Source organism: Rhinoraja longicauda, chromosome 3, assembly GCF_053455715.1.
Source record: "Rhinoraja longicauda isolate Sanriku21f chromosome 3, sRhiLon1.1, whole genome shotgun sequence".
Classification (NCBI taxonomy): Eukaryota; Metazoa; Chordata; class Chondrichthyes; order Rajiformes; family Arhynchobatidae; genus Rhinoraja; species Rhinoraja longicauda.
Window position 1 is genome coordinate 16,676,880 of NC_135955.1, and position 23,641 is coordinate 16,700,520.

Here is a 23,641-nt window from a genome sequence, read left to right on the forward strand (position 1 = left end):
AACAGAGTTTGCGTCAGGCTGTAAAGCAAATGTCAGAGGCAGCAGAGAAAGGCAGTAGGTGGATTTGGTGGAGAAGAAATAGTATCCATTGTTAGAGTGCAGCTTCCTTTATTTAGTAGATACTGGGAGCATAGGTGGTGAAAGCAGGTATTGAGTGGTGTTCGGGGGTGTTCTGGGATGCCAGAACCAACTTTTGAGCCTTCCCGAGGTGTCATGGGCCTAACTCAACGAAACACCAATGAAGTCAAGTCAAGTCAATTTTATTTGTATAGCACATTTAAAAACAACCCACGTTGACCAAAGTGCTGTACATCTGTTTAGGTACTAAGGAAAAAATGAAACATACAGTAGCACACAAACATAACAGCACATACAAAAAACAGTTCACAGCGCCTCCTCAATGGGCCTCAAACGCTAGGGAGTAGAAATAGGTTTTGAGCCTGGATTTAAAGGAGTCGATGGAGGGGGCAGTTCTGATGGGGAGAGGGATGCTGTTGCACAGTCTAGGAGCTGCAACCGCAAAAGCGCGGTCACCCCTGAGCTTAAGCCTAGACCGCGGGATAGTGAGTAGCCCCAAGTCGGCCGACCTGAGGGACTTGGAGTTAGAGAGGTGGGTTAAAAGATTTTTGATGTAGGGGGGGGAATGTCCATGAAGGGAGGTGCCCACTTGATAACCACAATGATATACGTGCATCTACAGGATTCGTTTTTTTTAAATAGAGAATTAATATTCTCCCATCCTCCCCCCCATCCCGCCTCCATCCTCCCCCACACCCCCCTCTCCTCTCACACCCTCAAGCACCAAGCCCCTGTGCTCCAATCTGTCCGTCTCTACAAACCAGGTGAGAAAGGAGCTCAGGAAGATCAAGGCGAGAAAGGCGGCGGGTCCGGACGGCATTAGCTCCAGGCTCCTTAAGTCCTGAGCAGACCAGCTGTGTGGGATAGTGAAGCACGTCTTCAATCTGAGCCTGAAACTGGGGAGAGTTCCGCAGTTGTGGAAAACATCCTGCGTGGTATCGTCAGACAGACCAATCAGCACTGTTCCCAGCAGACCAGTAAATAAAGATAATTACCGTTATTTTATTTTTTAATGAATGCTTATTTATTTTTGCTATCCACTTTGCTGCTGTAACCCTGCAAATGTCCCCGTTGTGGGACGAACAAAGGATTATTATTATATGTAGGTAGCTGGGTTTTTTTTGCAGAGAGTCATTTATTGTAAATTGGTGTATTTAGTTAGATAATACTTTGGTTTTGGGCTTGGTTTCTTAGTTGCGCTTATCCTGGAGTTGTTGCACAAGTAATCTGTGTTTTAGTTGTAATTTCATTGTATTTTTAATTCACAAAGGTCTAATTGAAAATGTACTATTAAGCACCATATCTCCACTCCATTTGAATCATCAGGGAATTACATTTTTAAGCCGCATGTTTTTCTTTTTCTTTCTTCTATTTGCAGGATAAGACAGTGAAAGGAATGGACTGCAGAAATGCAGGGAGAATGTGGAACAGGTGAATGTTGTCATCCACGCTGTTCATGGAAGTAACTCCTGGGATAGAAGAATCAAATTTGCAAGGGCATAGGTTTAGAAGGTGAGAGGGGGGCAAAGGTTTAAAGGAGATATGAGGGGCAAGTTTATTTTAAGACACAAAAGGTGGCGATTCCCTGGAATGCACTGCCGGGGGTGGTGGTGAGGGAGAGAGATATGACAGTGGCATTCAAGAGACTTGGAAAAGCAGACAGATATGCAGGGAATTGAGATATATGTGTGCATATGTGAGCAACACATGAAACTCTTACTACTTTCATACTACATCTTGCAATTTAAAGCAAAAGCAGAAAATGGTGGAAGTGCTCAGGATGTTGGGGGGGCGAGGTGGGGTGAAGGGGGGGGGAAGGAAAATATTGAGCTAACTTTGCAGGCTACTGGGCTTTCAACACAACTGGCCAATCCAGACGAAAACTGGAAAGGCTGGCTATCTGAATCCTGAGGATTTAAACATGTATACCTAGTGTGTATATGTGTATATTCATTGGTATCACAAAATGCTGGAGTAACTCAGCGGGTCAGGCAGCATCTCTGGAAAGAAGGAATGGGTGACGTTTCAGGTCGAGACCTTTCTTCAGACAGTATATTAGAAACATAGAAAATAGGTGCAGGAGTAGGCCATTCGGCCCTTCGAGCCTGCACCGCCATTCAATATGATCATGGCTGATCATCCAGCTCAGTAACCTGTACCTGCCTTCTCTCCATACCCCCTGATCCCTTTAGCCACAAGGGCCACATCTAACTCCCTCTTAAATATAGCCAATGAACTGGCCTCAACGACCTTCTGTGGCAGAGAATTCCACAGACTCACCACTCTCTGTGTGAAGAAATGTTTTCTCATCTCGGTCCTAAAAGACTTCCCCCTTATCCTTAAGCTGTGACCCCTGGTTCTGGACTTCCCCAACATCGGGAACAATCTTCCCGCATCTAGCCTCTCCAACCCCTTAAGAATTTTATATGTTTCTATAAGATCCCCCCTCAGTCTTCTAAATTCCAGCGAGTATAAGCCTAGTCTATCTTCATATGAAAGTCCTGCCATCCCAGGGATCAATCTGGTGAACATTCTCTGTACTCCCTCTAAGGCTAGAATGTCTTTCCTCAGATTAGGTACAGGCACGGTAGCGCAGCGGTAGAGTTGCTGCTTTACAGCGAATGCAGCGCCGGAGACTCAGGTTCGATCCTGACTACGGGTGCTGCACTGTAAGGAGTTTGTACGTTCTCCCCGTGACCTGCGTGGGTTTTCTCCGAGATCTTCGGTTTCCTCCCACACTCCAAAGACGTACAGGTATGTAGGTTAATTGGCTGGGTAAATGTAAAAATTGTCCCTAGTGGGTGTAGGATAGTGTTAATGTGCGGGGATCACTGGGCGGCACGGACTTGGAGGGCCGAAAAGGCCTGTTTCCGGCTGTATATATATGATATGATATGATATTAGGAGACCAAAACTGTACACAATACTCCAGGTGTGGTCTCACCAAGGCCCTGTACAACTGCAGCAGAACCTCCCTGCTCCTATACTCAAATATTCATTGATCTATTTGGGTACATATGACAATGAAACACTTTTGACTTTCACATCTGCAGTCTTTTGTTATAGATGTTAGACTTTAGAGATACACCATGGAAACACCTACCTCTAAGTCCACGCTGACCAGCAATCACCCGTACACTAGCACTATCCTACACACCAGTGACAAATTACAATTTTACCAATGCCAATTAACCTACAAACCTGTGTGTCTTTGGAGTGTGGGAGGAAACCGGAGCACCCGGAGAAAACCCACACGGTCACAGGGAGAACGTACAAATAGGATTGTTGTCAGGATTGAACCCGGGTCTCTGACTCTGTAAAGCAGCAACTCTACCGCTGTACCACTGTGCCGCCCGGTAATGAGGCTCTCTCTACTAAAACCGGTTGGCACATCCACCAACCTAGACATAAACCACTAGATTCACTTTCCTTTTGAATTAATTAATACCCGACTAATCTCTGCAATTCACAACTATAATTTGTAAATGCCTGGAAGCAGTGTGAAGATCCAATGTCCTCCTCTTGCTAGCTTCAGTTTAGAAATCAGCCCACACAAACAGAGGGCAAGATAAAAGAAAACAAGTTTATTTCTCTTGCCTTTCCCTTATTCCATGAGCTCTCTGCTCATGCGGAAGGCCATTAATGTCAGCGGTGAAGGATGGTGTAGTCTGTTGTTCTGGCACAATGTCTAACTCTTTAGTTTAGTTTACTTTCTTAATACAGCGCCCTTCAGGCCACCGAGTCCAGCAATCACCACACACTGACACTTTCCTACACACATTAGGGACAATTTTACTTTTGTACCAAGCCAATTAACCAACAAACGTGTATGTCTTTGGAGAGTGGGTGGAAACCGAAGCACTTGGAGAAAACCACGCAGGTCACAGGGAGAATGTACAAACTCTATGCAGACAGCACCCGTAGTCGGGATCAAACCTGGGTCTCTGGCGCTGTAAGGAAGCAACTCTCCAGCTGGGCCACCGTGCTGCCCTTGTAAGTTGTATTTGAATCTAGTTCCAACCGATCAAGACAAGTTGAGTTCATTGTAAACCTTGTAAAGCGTCTTTGAGTGTTAGAAAAGCGCTATATAAATGTAATGCATTATTATTATTATTGTCATATCCACAAGTAGAGCGAGGTCGGGTACAATTAAAATCTTGCTTGCAGTCTGAAGAAGAGTCTCGACCCAAAACATCACCTATCCATGTTCATCAGAAATGCTGTCTGACCAACTGAGTTACTCCAACACTTTTGTGTCCATTTTTGTTAACCAGCATCTGCAGTTCCTCATTTCTACGCTAGAAGATTTAGAGGGATATTGGCCAAAGGTGGGCATGTGGGACTAGCATAAATGGGGCATCTCGGTGAAGATGAACGTGGGCATGTATGGACTAGCATAAATAGGGCATCTCGGTGAAGATGAACGTGGGCATGTGGGACTAGCATAAATGGGGCATCTCGGTGAAGATGCACGTGGGCATTGTGGGACGAGCATAAATGGGGCATCTCGGTGAAGATGAACGTGGGCATGTGGGACGAGCATAAATGGGGCATCTCGGTGAAGATGGACAAGTTGTTTCAAAGGGCCTGTTTACGTGAAGTATGACTGTGTATTCATTAAATATAATATACACTATACGCTACAGACACAAATTAAACATTTTTGCCCTATTCCTTCTTGACTGATTAATCAGCAAAATTATTTTGACAAAAGTATATTTACAGTGTTTTTTTAATATATATATCTATCTATATACTACTAAAACTCTGCGGTCCAACATTCCGTATGTATGTATGTATATGTGTATGTACGGAAGATTCCGAAGAGTTTCTGTCCATAACTTACAAACCCTACTCCTCCCTGACGGTACACCAAAGCGCTACGATTTTTGTACCGCCATATTCACCATTAACGTGGGCAACTATTGTAAGTACTTTCGTTCAAATTGAAGCTACCTTTTTAAAGCTAGAGAGATATTAAAGTTAAAATTTTCATTTCTAACCCTTTTCTTGAAGGGGCTTCAGCGCGTGATGTCACAATGGCACCCGTGCACCAATGAGAGATCAGCTCGGTTTTAAATTTACATCTTCAGCTTGTGACGTCACAATGCTTGTGTGAGATTGTTGCAACATTGTTGCGAAAAGCAACTGCCAGTTTTTTAAAGTTGTGCAAGTCACTTAACATACACAGATCAGCATGGGGCCCCTATTACCTCCCTCCCCCCCTTCCCCCCTCAACCCCTTCCTCCCCACTCCTTCCCACCTCCATCCCCACTCCCTCCCCCCCTCCTCCCCAACTCCCTCCCCACCTCCCTCACCCCTCCTCCCCTAACTCCCCCCCCCTCCTTCCCTCCATCCTCCCCCCCTCCCTCCACCCTTCCATCCCTCTCCCCCTCCCCCCTCCTTCCACCCTCCCTCCCCCCCTTCTGGTTACAAAGGAAACCCTACGGGGACGGGCCCAACGGGGAAAGAGGGGTACTGGGAAAAGGGGAGGTCCCCCTCCCTCCCCTTCCACCTCCCCTCCCCCTCCCCCTCCCCCCTAACCCTCTCCCTCCCCCTTCCCCCCTCCCCTCCCCCCTCCCCTCCTCCCTCCACACCTCCCTCCTCCCTCCCTCCCCTCCTCCCGGTTACAATGGAAACCCTACGAGGACGGGCCCAACGGGGAAAGAGGGGTACTGGGAAAAGGGGAGGTCCCCCTCCCTCCCCCCTTCCCCCATCCCTTCCCCCATCCCATCCCCCCTCCCTCCCCTCTCCCTCCCCCTTCCCCCCGTTCCCCCCTCCCCTTCCCCCCTCCCTCCACACCTCTCTCCTCCCTCCCTCCCCTTCCCTCCCTCCCATCCTCCCAATGCTTGTTTGAGATGGGTGCTACATTGTTTCGAAAAGCACCACTAACAGATCGCAGTGAGAAGCACTATGTGACCGCGAATGTTTCAAAACAAGCACTTAAAAAGCACTTATCTTTTTTTAAATATTTTTTTTTATTGCAAGTCACTTAACATACACAGATCAGCATTGGGCCCCTATGCTCGTGGGCCACCGGGGCAAGTGTTTCGAAAAAAGCACTGAGAGTGTGTCTGGGGGAGAGAGAGAATGGGGGGGGGGGTCTGAGAATGGGGACTGGGGAGGGGGACAACAGGGGTCGTTGCGGAGGGGGGCTTGGTGGTGGGGGAAAGAGGGGTACTGGGAAAAGGGGAGGTTCCACTTCCCCCCTCAACCCCTTCCTCCCCCCTCCTTCCCACCTCCATCCCCACTCGCTCCCCCCTCCCTCCCCCCCTCAATCCCAACCTCCATCACCACTCAGCCCCTAACTCCCCCCCTCCCTCCTTCCCTCCATCCCACCCTCCCCCACTCCCTGCCCCCTCCCTCCACCCTTCCATCCCTCTCCCCCTCCCACCTCCTTCCACCCTCCCTCCCCCCCTCCCGGTTACAATGGAAACCCAACGGGGACGAGCCCAACGGGGAAAGAGGGGTACTGGGAAAAGGGGAGATCCCCCTCCCTCCCCTCCCCCTACCCCCTTCCCCCCTCCCCTTCCCCCCTCCCCTCCCCCCCTCCCTCCCCCTCCCCTCCTCCCTCCACACCTCCCTCCTCCCTCCCTCCCCCCCTCCCGATTACAATGGAAACCCTATGAGGACAGGCCCAACGGGGAAAGAGGGGTACTGGGAAAAGGGGAGGTCCCCCTTCCCCCCTCAACCCCTTCATCCCCCCTCCTTCCCACCTCCATCCCCACTCCCCTCCCCCCCTCCTCCCCCTCCCTCCCCAACTCCCTCCCCCTCCCCCCTAACTCCCCCCTCCCTCCTTCCCTCCCTCCCCAATCCCTCCCCCCCTCCCTCCACCCTTCCATCCCTCTCCCCCCTCCTTCCACCCTCCCTCCCCCCCTCCCGGTTACAATTGAAACCCTACGAGGACGGGCCCAACGGGGAAAGAGGAGTACTGGGAAAAGGGGAGGTCCCCCTCCCTCCCCCCTTCCCCTCCCCCTCCCCTCTCCCTCCCCCTCCCCCCTTACCCCCTCCCTCCCCTCCCCCCTCCCTCCCCTCCCCTCCTCCCTCCACACCTCCCTCCTCCCTCCCTCCCCCCTTCCCGCCCTCCCCTCCTCCCGGTTACAATGGAAACCCTACGAGGACGGGCCCAACGGGGAAAGAGGGGTACTGGGAAAAGGGGAGGTCCCCCTCCCTCCCTCCCCCCCTACCCACCTCCCTCCCCTCTCCCTCCCCCCTTTCCCTCCTCCCTTCCCCCCTCCCCTCCCCCTCACATCCCCCCTCTCCCCCTCCCTCCCCCCTACCCCCTCCCTCCCCTCTCCCTCCCCCCCTACCCCCTCCCTCCCGTCTCCCTCCCCCCTCCTCCCCTCCCCTCCCCCCTCCCTCCCCTCCTCCCTCCCCTTCCCTCCCCCAACCCTCCCCCTTTCCTCCCATCCCGGTTACAATGGAAACCCTACGAGGACGGGCCCAACGGGCCCACTCGGTCTAGTATACTACTAAAACTCTGCGGTCCAACATTCCGTATGTATGTATGTATATGTGTATGTACGGAAGATTCCGAAGAATTTCTGTCCATAACTTACAAACCCTACTCCTCCCTGAAGTTACACCAAAGCGCTACGATTTTTGTACCGCCATATTCACCATTAACGTGGGCAACTATTGTAAGTACTTTCGTTCAAATTGAAGCTACCTTTTTAAAGCTAGAGAGATATTAAAGTTTAAATTTTCATTTCTAACCCTTTTCTTGAAGGGGCTTCAGCGCGTGATGTCACAATGGCACCCGTGCACCAATGAGAGATCAGCTCGGTTTTAAATTTACATCTTCAGCTTGTGACGTCACAATGCTTGTGTGAGATTGTTGCAACATTGTTGCGAAAAGCAACTGCCAGTTTTTTAAAGTTGTGCAAGTCACTTAACATACACAGGTCAGCATGGGGCCCCTATTCCCTCCCTCCCCCCCTTCCCCCCTCAACCCCTTCCTCCCCACTCCTTCCCACCTCCATCCCCACTCCCTCCCCCCTCCTCCCCAACTCCCTCCCCACCTCCCTCACCCCTCCTCCCCTAACTCCCCCCCCTCCCTCCTTCCCTCCATCCTCCCCCCCCTCCCTCCACCCTTCATCCCTCTCCCCCTCCCCCCCTCCTTCCACCCTCCCTCCCCCCCTTCTGGTTACAAAGGAAACCCTACGGGGGACGGGCCCAACGGGGAAAGAGGGGTACTGGGAAAAGGGGAGGTCCCCCTCCCTCCCCTTCCCCCCTCCCCCTCCCCCCTAACCCTCTCCCTCCCCCTTCCCCCCTCCCCTCCCCCCCTCCCCTCCTCCCTCCACACCTCCCTCCTCCTCCCTCCCCTCCTCCCGGTTACAATGGAAACCCTACGAGGACGGGCCCAACGGGGAAAGAGGGGTACTGGGAAAAGGGGAGGTCCCCCTCCCTCCCCCTTCCCCCATCCCATCCCCCCTCCCTCCCCTCTCCCTCCACCTTCCCCCGTTCCCCCCTCCCCTTCCCCCCTCCCTCCACACCTCTCTCCTCCCTCCCTCCCCTTCCCTCCCTCCCATCCTCCCAATGCTTGTTTGAGATGGGTGCTACATTGTTTCGAAAAGCACCACTAACAGATCGCAGTGAGAAGCACTATGTGACCGCGAATGTTTCAAAACAAGCACTTAAAAAGCACTTATCTTTTTTTAAAGTATTTTTTTTTATTGCAAGTCACTTAACATACAGAAATCAGCATTGGGCCCCTATGCTCGTGGGCCACCGGGGCAAGTGTTTCGAAAAAAGCACTGAGAGTGTGTCTGGGGGAGAGAGAGAATGGGGGGGGTCTGAGAATGGGGACTGGGGAGGGGGACAACAGGGGTCGTTGCGGAGGGGGCTTGGTGGTGGGGGAAAGAGGGGTACTGGGAAAAGGGGAGGTTCCACTTCCCCCCTCAACCCCTTCCTCCCCCCTCCTTCCCACCTCCATCCCCACTCGCTCCCCCCCTCCCTCCCCCTCAATCCCAACCTCCATCATCACACAGCCCCTAACTCCCCCCCTCCCTCCTTCCCTCCATCCCACCCTCCCCCACTCCCTGCCCCCTCCCTCCACCCTTCCATCCCTCTCCCCCTCCCACCTCCTTCCACCCTCCCTCCCCCCCTCCCGGTTACAATGGAAACCCTACGGGGACGAGCCCAACGGGGAAAGAGGGGTACTGGGAAAAGGGGAGATCCCCCTCCCTCCCCTCCCCCTACCCCCTTCCCCCCTCCCCTTCCCCCTCCCCTCCCCCCTCCTCCCCCTCCCCTCCTCCCTTCACACCTCCCTCCTCCCTCCCCCCCCCCTCCCGGTTACAATGGAAACCCTATGAGGACAGGCCCCAACGGGGAAAGAGGGGTACTGGGAAAAGGGGAGGTCCCCCTTCCCCCTCAACCCCTTCATCCCCCCTCCTTCCCACCTCCATCCCCACTCCCTCCCCCCCTCCTCCCCCTCCCTCCCCAACTCCCTCCCCCCTCCCCCCTAACTCCCCCCCTCCCTCCTTCCCTCCCTCCCCAATCCCTCCCCCCCTCCCTCCACCCTTCCATCCCTCTCCCCCCTCCTTCCACCCTCCCTCCCCCCTCCCGGTTACAATTGAAACCCTACGAGGACGGGCCCAACGGGGAAAGAGGAGTACTGGGAAAAGGGGAGGTCCCCTCCCTCCCCCCTTCCCCCTCCCCTCCCCCCTCCCCTCTCCCTCCCCCTCCCCCCTACCCCCCCTCCCTCCCCTCCCCCCCTCCCTCCCCTCCCCTCCTCCCTCCACACCTCCCTCCTCCCTCCCTCCCCCTTCCCGCCCTCCCCTCCCGGTTACAATGGAAACCCTACGAGGACGGGCCCAACGGGGAAAGAGGGGTACTGGGAAAAGGGGAGGTCCCCCTCCCTCCCTCCCCCATCCCCTCTCCCTCCCCCCCTTCCCTCCTCCCTTCCCCCCCTCCCCCTCCCATTCCCCCCTCCCTCCCCCCTACCCCCCTCCCTCCCCTCTCCCTCCCCCCTCCCCCCCTCCCCTCCCTCCTCCCTCCCCCTTCCCTCCCCCAACCCTCCCCCTTTCCTCCCCTCCCGGTTACAATGGAAACCCTACGAGGACGGGCCCAACGGGCCCACTCGGTCTAGTATATATATAAAAGTATTATATATGTATAATTATATATATATATATAAAATATATACACACACACTCAAAATACTTTTGCATGTTCCTTCTTGACAGGTTAATCAGCTGGCAACTTAGGGTGTCAACAGTGACGGGAGAAAGCAGGAGGATGGGACTGAGAGGGATAAATCGATCAGGCATGATTGAATGGGCCGAATGGCCTAATTTGCACCAACTTCTTATGGTCTTGGCTCGGTTCTACCTGCAGTGAAACTGAAAGGTGAGAAAGCTAATGCTTCACATTACACTGTGTCTGGACAATAATCCTCCTTGTCATCTGCTTCCATTCGCCGCATATACAGGGTGACTGGCATTTGATTTATTATTTCAAGGTGTACTGTGGTAAATCACAAATGGATTATTGATTTTGCCATCAATTACAGAGTAACTGCAGGACCTGCACGGGTCAGTTAGCTACTCGGTTCATATATCACCGCAACATTTTTCTGCCCCAATATTAACTGTATATTATGTTATTCTTTGCTCCTTCATGTATAATCTAACCCATGCAATTGTACCAATGCAATTCAGCTCTACAATTCGTCACGGCAAAACGTCCACACTCTTAAAAACCGAGAAGATTTGCTTAAACTTGCAAATTAGAAGGGAGAAGGGGTCCGACCCAAAATGTCACCTATTCCTTTTCCTCCAGAGATGCTGCCTAACCCGCTGAGTTACTCCAGCACTTTGTGTCTATCTTTGGCATAAACCAGCATCTGCAGTTCTTTGTTTCTTCCTTCCAAACCGGATTTATCTGCAACAATTGCACATGATGAGTTTTGGCACCTATCCAATCAAACACTTAATAAAAGATGTGCTACCCCCTAGTCCCGATTCCTCCGTCTGCGCCGCATCTGCGCCCAGGATGAGGTTTTCCATACCAGGTCATCGGAGATGTCCTCATTCTTTACGGAACAGGGGTTCCCCTCTTTCATTATAGATGAGGCTCTCACTAGGGTCTCCTCGATATCCCACAGCTCCGCTCTTGTTCCCCCTCACCCCATTGGTAACAAAGATAGAGTCCCCCTTGTCCACACCTTCTACCCCATCAGCCGTCACATACAGCATATAATCCTCCAACATTTTCGCCACCTCCAACGGGTCCCACCACTGGCCACATCTTCCCATCTCCAACCATTTCTGCTTTCCGCAGAGACCGTTCCCTCCGCAACTCCCTGGTCAACTCGTCCCTTCCCACCAAAACCACCCCCTCCCCAGGTATCTTCCCCTGCAACTGCAGGAGATGCAACAGCTGAGCCTTTACCTCCCCGCCTCGACTCCATCCAAGGATTCAAACAGTCTGTCCAGGTGAGGCAGAGGTTCACCTGCACCTCCTCCAACCTCATCTACTGTATCCGCTGTTCCAGGTGACAACACCTGTACATCGGCGAGACCAAGCGCAAGCTCGGCGATCGTTTCGCTGAACACCTCCGCTCAGTCCGCCTTAACCTACCTGATCTCCCGGTTGCTCAGCACTTTAACTCCCCCTCCCATTCCCAATCTGACCTTTCTGTCCTGGGCCTCCTCCATTGACAGAGTGAGGCCAAGCGCAAATTGGAGGAACAGCACCTCATATTTCACTTGGGTAGCTTACACCCCAGCAGTATGAACATTGACTTCTCTAACTTCAAATAGCCCTTGCTTTCCCTCTATCTCCATCACCTCCCCCTTCCCAGTTCTCCCACCAGCCTTACTGTCTTACTACATTCTATCTCTGTCCCGCCCATTCCCCTGACATCTGTCTGAAGAAGGGTCTCAACCCGAAACGTCACCCATTCCTCTCCAGAGATGCTGCGTGTCCTGCTGAGTTACTCGGGCATTTTGAGTCCACCTTGATAAAAAAGTCGTACAGCACAGAAACAGGCTTTTCTGCCCATCCAGGCCATACTGAGCATCCTCCCCCACTGCCTACGCTAATCCCATTTCCCCCACATTGGGATAATACCCTTCTGTTGCCTTGCAAAAGGCTGTTGAAATGCACTAATTGTATCTGATTTCACCACTTCCCCTGATAGTACATTCCAGATATTAGCTATGTTGCTTTTTTAACTTCCCACTCACCTTAATTCTATCACCTCTCATTTTTGACACATCTACTAAGGGGAAAGGATTTTGGCTATCAACCCTTATCTGTGCCTCTCAATCTTACATAGTTCAATCAAGTCGCTCCAGACATAGCAAGCCCAGCCTTTCCAGTCTTTCCCCGTAGCTAATTTCCTCCCGTTCGGCCAATATCCCGATGAAGACACACAAAGTGCTGGTGTAACTCAGTGGGTCAGGCAGCATCTCTGGAGAAAGTGGATAGGCGACATTTTGGGTCAGGGCTTTCTTCTAAAACATCACCTATCCATATTCTACAAAAGATACAGAGTGCTTGAGTAACTCAACAGCTCAGGCAGGATCACCGAAGAATATGGATAGGCAATGATTTGGGGTGTATATGTATGTATATAACATGCACATATATATAACATTTATATAACATACATATATATGTATACATATACATATATATACACACACACACATACATACATATACACACACATATACAGTACAATGCATATAGTTTATTATTGCGTATATTTTGCATATACATATGTTTTTGCGTTTATGACGGTGTTTAGAAAGTACTATGTTTACGTATCTGTTGTGTTGCTGCAAGTAAGAATTTCATTGTTCTGTTTCGGGACATATGACAATAAAACACTCTGGACTCTTCTTCAGACCTGCTGAATTACTCCAGCACTTTGTATCCTTTTGTGTATTAACTAGCATCTGCAGTTCTTTGTTTCGACATGTTCTCCAGAGACGCTGCCTGACCCGCTAATGTTACTCCAGCACTTTGTGTCTTCTTTTGTTAGCCAGCATCTATGGTTCCTCATTTCTAATATCCTGCAGAATCTTATTTGCATGCTCTCCACTATTCCCATCCTTCCTCCAGCATAGTGGGGAGAACTGCAAGTGGGGTTTAACCAGTGTTTTATGAAGTTGCAACACTTATATTCTGTTCACCAACTTATGAAAGCAAATATGCCACATGTGTTCTTCAGCGCAGTGTTATTCTGAAGTTAACTCCCTTAGATCCTGCCTGATCAGACATTCACATATTTACAGATGTTAATACCCATGGAGATTCAAGGAATTGCAGATGCTGGACTCTTGAACAAAACAATCCACTCAGGGTTGAACAGTGGTGCAGTGGTAGAGTTGCTGCCTTACAGCGCCAGAGCCCTAGGTTCGATCCAGACTAGGGGTGCTGTCTGTACAGAGTCTGTACATTCTCCCTGTGACGGCATGGGTTTCCTCCCACATTCCAAAGGCGTGCAGGTTTGTAGGTTAATTGGCTTCTGCAAATTGTCCCTAGTGTATAGGATAGAACTAATGTGTGGGGTGATTGTTGGTCAGTGTGGACTCGGTGGACTGCAGGCTTGTTTCCATGTTGTACCTCTCAAACTAAAACATTCCCTCCACAGATGCTGCCTGACCTGCTGAGTCCCCCACAGCACTTTGTCTTTAGATGATACTTGCACCCGCACTCCACTCCCACAATGACAGATAATACAAAAATGAAGCTAGATTTTAAAAGCAATCATAGGCCATTGGGATGGGGATGGACTAAAATAGGCAGATCACTCATGATCCATAAGAAAGTGAGAACCAGGCTCAAAAGGACATTTGGCCCACCCCTATATTTTATGCCTTACAGGGAGTACAATGCTGGACAAAACCTAGACCAACCCTATCGAGGAAATCCGATTTCCTCCCACATCCCAAAGATGGGGAAGGTCCAAGATGGTGCCCAACCCAGGCGACTATTTGTGTGCTAGTCACAGAAGTGGATCTGCAATCACACGTTACAATCGCTCCACTCCTTTAAATCTCTCACTGTGGATGGCTTGGTTGTAATCATGTATCGTTACTCCGCTGAATGGTTGGCACGCAATGGAAGCTTTTCACTGTACCTCGCTACACGTGGCAATAAACTAAACTAAAACTAAACAAAATGTGCAGGTTTGTAGGTTAATTGGCCTCTGTAAATTGCCCCTACAGTGCAAGAAATTATGATAAATTGGAATAACATAACTAGTGTGTATGGTTGATCAATGGTCAACATGGACTAGATGGGCTGAAGAACCTGTTTCCATGCTTTACCTCTAAACTAAATAGTCAATTCACTTAGCAGTTTGCTGTAGTTAGTTGACAACCCAGACATCGTACGAAATAAAACTAAACAAAATTGCAGATATTGGAAAACTGAAATAAAAACTAAGTCAATAAGGATCTCAGCCCGAACCTCGACCCGAATCGTCACCTATTCCTTTTCTCCAGAGATGCTGCCTGACCGGCTGAGTTACTCCAGCATTCTGTGTCTGTCTTCTGCAGAAAACACTCGTCAGGTCAGGCAGCATCTGTGGGAAGAGAAACAGTTAAAGCTTCAGCGTCATTAGAATTGAGGAAGGGTGATGGACTCTGATAATGTGACTGTGGGAACCATGATCTAATCAATGGCGATGTACAAACACTGCATCCAAACTCATAAACTTTCCCGTTTCAATTTTGAGCATTTAATGCCAAATTATTGGAGTCACTTCATATTTAAGAGTCTTTATTTCTTATGCATGAGAAAATGTATTGGACATGAACTGAGACAAGGTACATGCCAGGATCCTGGCAGGCGAGCAATAAATATCTGTTTCAAATGGTCAAATTTGAAGCACAGCTCTTCACAGGTACACATTTATATTCATTCAGTTCATTGCTCATTAATGATCACCTCCATGGTATGAATGTAAATAACCCTTAATGCACCAATAGCCCAGGAGATTATCTTTAAGCAAAGTCGCTCCTTCTATCATTTCAGATCTCTGCATTCTTCCCATGCTAGGCACCGTTTTCTGCAAATACCCGTTAATAAGGCATTGGGGTAGAAGTAGGCCATTCAACCCATCGAGTCTACTCCGCCATTTGATCATGGCTGATCTATCTTTCCCACTAAACCCCATTCTCCAGCCTTCTCCCCATAACCTTTGACACCCATACAAATCATATATCTCCGCTTTAAAAACACCCAATGACGTGGCCTCCACAACCGTCTATGCAGGCAATGAATTCCAGATTCACCACCCGCTGGCTAAAGAAATCCCTCCTCATCTCCTTTCAAAAAGGTGTGTCCTTTTATTTTAAGGCTGTGCCCTCTGATCCCAGACTCTCCCACTAGTGGAAACATTCTCACCACATCAACTCCATCCAGTTTCCACTAGACTCAGAGATGTACAGCACGGAAACAGCCCATTCGGCCCATCTGGTCCATGGCAACCAAATTGGCATTCTGGGTTTGTCCCATTTGTCTGCATTTCAGACTTCTTCAGTCTGAAGAGGAGTCTCGACCCGAAACGTCACCCATTCCTTCTCTCCTGAGATGCTGCCTGACCCGCTAAGTTACTCCAGCTTTTTGTGATACCTTCGATTTGCACCAGCATCTGCAGTTATTTTCCGAAACAATAACAACACTATCAGTTGGCGATCCTTTATCCCCTGGTTTACATTCCCACACCAGTCATCTAGCTTTTACATTGCCTTGGTAATTTAGAAGGTCTTTAGAGCATTGGCCCAGGCTTTTTGTTTGCTCAAGAAAGCCTGCGTTCGCTCCAGTCATTCCCCAATACATTGAGATCGGACGTTCCCTGGTGGCCCCCGCACGCACACGGTTGCATAGTTCACAAGTTACAGGAGCAGAATTATGCCATTTGGCCCATCAAGTCTACTCCGCCATTCAATCGAGGCTGATTTATCTTTCCCTCAACCCCATTCACCTGCCCTCTCCCCATAACTTCTGACACCCGTACTAATCAAGAATCTATTAATCTCCAACTTCAAAATACCTAATGATTTGGCCTCCACTGCCATCTGTGGCAATGAATTCCGCACAGTGGGGGGCAGGAGAGAGTGGGGGTGGGGAGGAGGGGAGAGTGGGGGTGGGGGGAATAGGGGTGGAGAGGGGGGAACGGGGTGGAGGCAGGGCTGTGGGGGTGGGGGCAGGGGATGGATAAGTGGGGGTGGGGTAGGGGGGATGGAGTGGGTCAGTGGGGGAGGAGGGGGGATAAGGAGGATTGAGAGTGCTACACCAATACAGGAGATGCTTTGAGACCAGGGTTCACTCAGTGACGACACCCTCTCCCCTTCCCTGTTCCCTCTCTACGAGGAATGGGTCCAACGGGTCCACTTGGTCTAGTATAATACTAAAACTCTCATCTTGTATACTAATTTGTTTGTTTGTGTGTACCCGAAACGGTACACAATAGCACAACAATTTTAGGCCCACTTTACGCTCCATTGGCCTGCGGTTCAAATGGTTGTTACATTTTAAAATGTATACACTTTTTAAACTTTAAAAATCACTTTTTAAACTTTATTAAATCCCTTTTCCACTTCACGTGCCCGTCAGCCGTGCCTGCGCAGTAATACCTCCGTGTTTGACGTCACAATGAGAGCCCTACGGGTCCGCACATGCACAGGTGGGGCCCGTTGATCTAATACTTACGTGTTCATCTTGCGTCACAACGGTAAGATGGCCGCCAGATCCGAGTTGGGGGAGAGATGCCGCTCGGAGGGGGGGAGGGACCCGCCTGAGTGACGGGAGTGGCAGCCAATGAGGGGGGGGGGTGAGGGAGAGCTCTCCTGCTGCTGGACGCCGCGATGGCTGCCCAGGGCCAGGGTGAGTGGCTCCCTCTCCTCTCCTCCCTCGCCCGCCCCCAGCCCAGGGGGAGTTTTAAGGAGGGTTGAGGGGGGATGGAGTGGGTGTGTGTTGTCAGTTGGGGGAGGGTTGCCGGGTCCGCAGGAGAGGTTTGGACCCAAGGGGTCCACGCCCGTCTAGCGTTTCTTAAAAGTTGTGATAGTCCCTTCCTCAGCTACAGAGATTCTTACACCTCCTACAGAGGTTTATATTTTAATGGATAACCTGTTTTGAGGTGTAGTGGCACAGTGGTATAGTTGCTGCCTCACAGCACCAGATCCGAGTTCAGGTGATGTATGTGCAGAGTTTGTACATTCTCCCTATCACCGAGTGGGTTTTCTCTGGGTGCTCTGGTTTCCTCCCACATCCGAAAAGACGTACAGGTTTGTCAGCTAATTGGCTTCTGTAAATTTCCGCGAGTGTGTAGGGAGTGGACGAGAAAGTGGGATAACATAGAACTAGTGTGCGGGTGATCGATGGTCAGCGTGGACTCGGTGGGCCATGTTTCCATGCTGTACTGCGCCAATGTTTTGCAATGCGAGATACACAGCAGCATTGTTTTTTTGCTTCACAAGACCTTTATCATGACAACATGATATTAATCAGCTGTCCCTTTACCAACGTTAAGTGAAGAATAAATACGCAGAACAGTAAACGCATTATAATTGGCACACTACAGGCCCGTGTTATTAATTGACATCAACAAAATGAATTTGGTCGCATCACAGCATTATTAATATTGGGCAGGTAGAAGGAATGAGAGAGTTCCGTTATAGTGAGGAGACCAAGGAAACCAAAGGTTGAATTCCTCGCCGTATGGGCGAATGGAAGCTTTAATTAATGTACTTCAAAATCCTTAAGGATCTTGACAAAGTAAATAGAGAGAAACCTTCTCCACAGCTGGAAGGGTAACTAGCAGAATGCAGGATTAATATAATAAGCTAAATAGTCAGAAGCTTCAGGAGAATTTTTTTGTCATTTCAGTGAGTTATTATGACCTGGGATGCAGTGATATAAAGAGTGTTGAACAGAGGGTCAAGTGTAGACGTTGGGGGGTCATGTTACCATTATATAAGACGTTGGTGAAGCCACATTTAGAATATTGTGGTCTCCATGTTATAAGAAAGATGTTGGCAAGCTTTAAATAGTTCAGAGAAGATTTACGAGGATGTTGCCAGGGCTCGAGGGACTGAGCTAAAGGGAGATGCGCAAGCTAGTGTTTTATTCTTTGGCGCGCAGGAGGATGAAGGGAGATCTTAGAGGTTTACACAATTATGAGAAGAATAGATTGGGTAAAGGCTCAGAGTATTTTGCCCAGAGTAGGAGAATCAAGAACCAGTTGGTCAGCGTGGGCCAGTTGGGCCTGTTTCCACACTGTATGACTCTAAAGGTCCAATTGTAAAAGGGAAAAGGCTAAGTACTTGAAAAGAAAGGAGACGATGGGAGTGTGGGGGAAGAGTATGTTGCACTGAATACATTTTTAAAAGAGAGTCAGCACAGACACGGTGAGCCAAACAACTCTGCCTGCAGATCAAATCAAATGTGCAGATGCTGCAAATCTGAAACAAAGAGCAGTAAGTGCTGGAGACAAAGGGAACTGTAGGTGCTGGAATCTTGAGTCAAACACCAGGCGCTGGAATAGTACTTCAGCGGGTCAGGCTGTGGAGGGAAAGGATAGGCGATGCTTCAAGTCAGGACCCTTCTTCAGACTGAACAGGACTGACCCGAATCGTTGCCTTCCTATTCCCTCCACAGGTGGGCTGCACAGTGGTACAGTGGTAGAGTTGCTGTCTTACAGCACCAGAGACCCAGGTTCGATTCTGAGTATGCAGGATGGTGTTAGTGTACAGAAATCGTTGGTCAGCATGGTCTTGGTTGGCCGAAGGGCCTGTTTCCACGCTGTATCTCTAAACTAAACCAAGATACTGCCTGACCCACTGTTATTCCAAAACTTTGGGTTTCACAAAAGATTCTACAGCCACTGAGGGAAACGTTAACTCTGTTTCTCTTTCCAATATGCTGCCTGACTTGCTGATTTTTGAGGACTTTCTCATCCTCTTCCACAAGAAATAGGTTTAGTCGCTCGGTTTCTGTTCCGCACGCACAACAGTGATATTACTTAGCCTCTACACCACAGAGTTAATAGTGTAATACACCCATGTGTTTCACACTGGTGTTTAGGTAGAACAGTACACAGAGTCACATAGAAAATAGGTGCAGGAGTAGGCCATTCGGCCCTTCGAGCCTGCACCGCCATTCAATATGATCATGGCTGATCATCCAGTTCAGTAGCCTGTACCTGCCTTCTCTCCATACCCCCTGATCCCTTTAGCAAAAAGGGCCACATCTAACTCCCTCTTAAATATAGCTAATGAACTGGCCTCAACATCGGGAACAATCTTCTCGCATCTAGCCTCTCCAACCCCTTAAGAATTTTATATGTTTCTATAAGATCCCCCCTCAGTCTTCTAAATTCCAGCGAGTACAAGCCCAGTCTATCCAGTCTTTCCTCATATGAAAGTCCCGCCATCCCAGGGATCAATCTGGTGAACCTTCTCTGTACTCCCTCTAAGGCAAGAACGTCTTTCCTCAGATTAGGCACAAGGCCGGTGGGAGAGGAGGGGGAACCGGGGTGTGGCTTACTGCACCCCCCCCCCCCCCCCCCCCCCCGGAAACAAAGGTGGACGGGCGAGGAGAGGGACTCGGGTTCACTGGATGTTATTATCCACACATCCAAGGAAGGCGATGGCTGGCCTGGGGCTTGTCTGGAACGGGCACTGCTCATAATACCTACAGCGTGGACTGGACTTTGAAAATGGTGTCAAAACATGGCGCCTCTTGCATGCGGGATCAATGGTACTTTCTTGTCACCTGTGCCTCGGTACAGTGAAATTCCTTTTCCTTTTTCTTTGCATACAGTTCATCAAAACCCTGACTATACACAGACACAATCATTCTTAACTATAAGTGTAGGAATGGTGTACACTTTGCAAATGGGGATATGCTTAGGCATGGCAATGCTTGCTGTATAATACTATATTCAAGAAAATAATTTCACCGTGCGTTTTCGACAATAAAAGCACCATTGAACTTTGAGAGATGAGAGAGATTTCAAGTGAAGTCGTTTTAAGGAGATATAGACACAAAAAGCTGGAGTAACTTAGCGGGTCAGGCAGCAACTCTGGAGTAAAGGAACAGGTGAGGTTTTGGCATGGAGACTGTGTGGGACTGGACTGGAGCCGAGCTTGGAACTCAGTCTGATGAAAGAAGGGTCTCGACCAGAATCGTCTCCTGTTCCTTCTCTCCGGCGATGCTGCCTGACCCGCTGAGTTACTCCAACATTTTGTGCCTATCTCCGGTTTAAACCAGCATCTGCAGTTCCTTTCTACACATAATTTTAAGGAGAGGCAGCGGTAGGGGGCGGGGGAGGTGAATGGGAGTGATTTGCGAACTGAATTTCAGAGTCCATAATAATACGGGCAGTAAAACTAGGCATCGTCAACGTTAGAGCGATTATACAAGTTTAATACGAAACAGGCAAGAGTCCGAGGCTCTCGATCTGGTTGAGACACAGGGGGACACGGGTATAGAGTGGAATTCCTTCTCAGCGCCCACGGCGTTAGAACAAGTGACTGTTGCCTTATCGTGTCACTGCGTTATATGTGCTCAAATGCAGCGAAGGGTCCTTTATTATCTGCTTAAACTGTTCCAGAAATACCTGCAAGAGCCCGTTACCCAGTTTTAACTTTACTTGGTCTCTTATTCCACATGCGATTCATTTCTGACTGACAGAAGTTATTTTTTTCAAACTTCCTTACAAGACTTCTGCGAAGGCTTAATCACATTTCTGAACTTTCGCTACCCTCCCTGTAAACAAAGATCTTGACGTCCTCCTGTGAAGCGTCCTTCTCGGCAAGAAGAGGCCGCCTCAAAAAATAAATCAGAGTCGAGAGAACATTCTGCAAACGCATTTGCAAACATTAAACCGCATGTCAGTAGTTATGGGGAGAAGGCTGGAGAGTGGGGGGGGGGGGGGTTAGGAAGGAGAGATGATGGATCAGCCACGATTGAATGGCGGAGTAGACTCGATGGGCCGAATGGTCTACTTCTACTCCTATTCCTTATGACATGTATTTCGTTCAAAGCGCGGAACCTCTCTAGTTGCACCACAAGAGCTGAATCGCATCGCCACTCGATAACGCATGTTATCCACGAGCCACACACAGCCAGCGTGTTAGCTACCTGCTCTGGGTGAATGGTTGAACATCAGCGCCTGTGTTTTACAATACACGAGAAGTGCGACATCTCTCAGCGTTTTAATATACCGGAACCAGTAGCTGACTGCTCCAGGTGGAAGCAAAGCGCTGATCAATTATTATCCAATTAACTAAATTGTTCAACGCCACTACTTCCAATTGTGCTTTCAGTTTGACCAAAGTACCCCAAAAAAAACCTCCAACTTAGAGCCGGGACTTCAAAGAACCACAACTAATTAAAACATCCAAAAATCTGAAAGACAAATTAATTGCCACGTCCAAATGCATCTGGTATTTTCTTTTTTTTTTTGTTGCAAATATCGCCAAGTTTTTGCCCCTACTTCTGCCAGCAACTCAATTCTGGCTCATTCCACTCCTATTCCGTATTATGGTTTTGTGGCAAAGTCTGTTCCAACAGTTGCATTGTACATTATAAACGCATCTAAACAATCGTTTAACGACCACACAGTATTTAGCAAGCAAGCACAACCGTTTCCATTCAGCAAAGAAGGAGAGGGCAAAAGGTGACCGGTGAACTGAGTTGACCGACTGAAAGATATCTCCTTAATATGTGTGCTTCTCTTCCCCTCTATTCAGCACCCGCGCCACCGACTCCCGCCAGCTTTTTCTTACCTGATCTCCCGGCTCAGTAGATTTATCCAAGTGCTTCTCCTTGTAAAGGGACCACAGTCCAACATTGGGCAAGAAAATCAGTGCCATGATTACCAGGCCGGTCATCTGCAAGAAACGCTTCTGTTTTCGCTTCATCCCGAGGACGAGACAGCTGTTCTTTTCCCTCTCTCTCTCTCTCTCTCTCTCTCTCCGGACTATCTCCCAGCGAGCGAGCTGTGACCGGTCCTGGAGTGAAAGTAGAACAAACCGCTCCGGATAATGAATGAGTCCAACTTCTCTCGGCCAACGAGCCAGCCCAGCCCGCCCCTGGATCAGAGAGAGGGGGGTGGGAGAGGGGGGGCAAGGAGACCTGCAAAGCCAAGAGACACGATCTCAACGAGGAGGCACCTTCCAAAACAAAATTATAAGAAGAACGACCAAATACTTGGGCAGCTGAAAATCTTGGTGGCCAATGCTTAACTTCTCCAGACACGTCCCCAGCGCAGATGGCTATCAAGTGTTGTTGGAATAGTTAACAGTTGCTCAGTGGTCCTCTTGAACTGGATAAGGGGTTAAGTGAGAATTGGAGGATGTGAAAGACACGGACATGAAAGGTGGTCCTTGCTGAACCTGGGCTGGGCCGGGACCCTCTGCTGTTCACCTGCACCGGGTGTAGTCACTTATCAGACGGTGCGACCGCCTTCGCTCCAGATTCAACTCACTTGGCACCGGCTCCCGGAGCAGTCAAACGCTCGCTCTCTCTCTCTCTCTCTCTCTCACTCTCACACACACCCACGCCCGCCCTCATCCCACCACTAACTGCGTGGTCCTACGCTGGTCTATTATTTTCCAAATTAATCCCTGACTGGTCAAATGTTGTGAATGTAAAGTGCAGGGTGTTCACGGGTCGCGTGTTAAGGATGGAGCCCAGCGTTGCTTGATGTATCAGGGATTGGTTTCTCTCGCACCTCCCCACACACACACACACCTCCCCGTGCTTGTAAATACACACGTGAGGACTCGCATCCCCAGGTTACCTGGATAGACAGAGGCAGCCAAGGCCACAGCGGTCCCGCCGTCGGTCGCAACAGATCCTCAACGAGCCGGGCGGGGAGACTGGTGGGAGGAAGGCAGGGATGGATTCAATGTCCTCGCAGCTGTGGGCATCTCTCCACTCGCCCCACGGAGAGCCCTGTCGGAAGGCTGGTGCGAAACCCCGAGCATTGACACAGAGAGAGAGACAGAGAGAGAGAGAGAAAGGGCTGACGCAGGGAAACGGCGTCCCGGCCCCTGGGCTTCAAACACACCGCTACAGCCAATGGCATCTGCAAAAACAGGGGGGGGGGATGAGAAAGAGTGAGCTGTGTCCGACCGGGGGGGGGGGGAGAGGGGGAAGGGGGGGGAGAGGGGGAAGGGGGGGAGAGGGGGAAGGGGGGGAGAGGGGGAAGGGGGGGGAGAGGGGGAAGGGGGGGAGAGGGGGAAGGGGGGGGAGAGGGGGAAGGGGGGGGAGAGGGGGAGGGAGAGGGGGAGGGAGAGGGGGAAGGGGGGGGAGAGGGGGAAGGGGGGGAAGGGGGGGAAGGGGGGAAGGGGGGGAAGGGGGGGAAAGGGGGAAGAGGGGGAAGGGGGGGAAGGGGGGAGGGGGGGAAGAGGGGGAAGGGGAAAGGGGAGAGGAGGAAGGAGGGGGGAAGGGGGGGAGAGGGGGGAGGGAGAGGGGAGAGGGGGGAGGGAGAGGGGGAAGGGGGGAGGGAGAGGGGGAAGGGGGGGGAGGGAGAGGGGGGAGAGGGGGGAGAGGGGGGGGAGGGGGGAGAGGGGGGAGAGGGGGGAGAGGG

At 50.4% G+C, this 23,641-nt stretch overlaps 1 protein-coding gene across 2 annotated transcripts in view; it reads right to left on the reverse strand.

Moving 5' to 3' along the window:
* galntl6 (polypeptide N-acetylgalactosaminyltransferase like 6) overlaps window positions 1-23,080 on the reverse strand; it is an 801,537-nt gene extending 778,457 nt beyond the window's left edge. The window contains exons 1-2 of one of the 2 annotated variants that reach the window (XM_078396864.1): window positions 22,850-23,080; window positions 21,834-22,182 (exon numbers count right to left, since the gene is read on the reverse strand). In XM_078396864.1, coding sequence (XP_078252990.1) covers window positions 21,834-21,968 — 135 coding nt within the window. In that variant the 5' untranslated portion in view covers window positions 21,969-22,182; window positions 22,850-23,080. Of the gene's footprint in view, window positions 1-21,833; window positions 22,543-22,849 lie in introns of those variants that run through there. The other variant, XM_078396865.1, reaches the window with a different exon arrangement.
* Window positions 23,081-23,641: the final 561 nt, after the last annotated feature.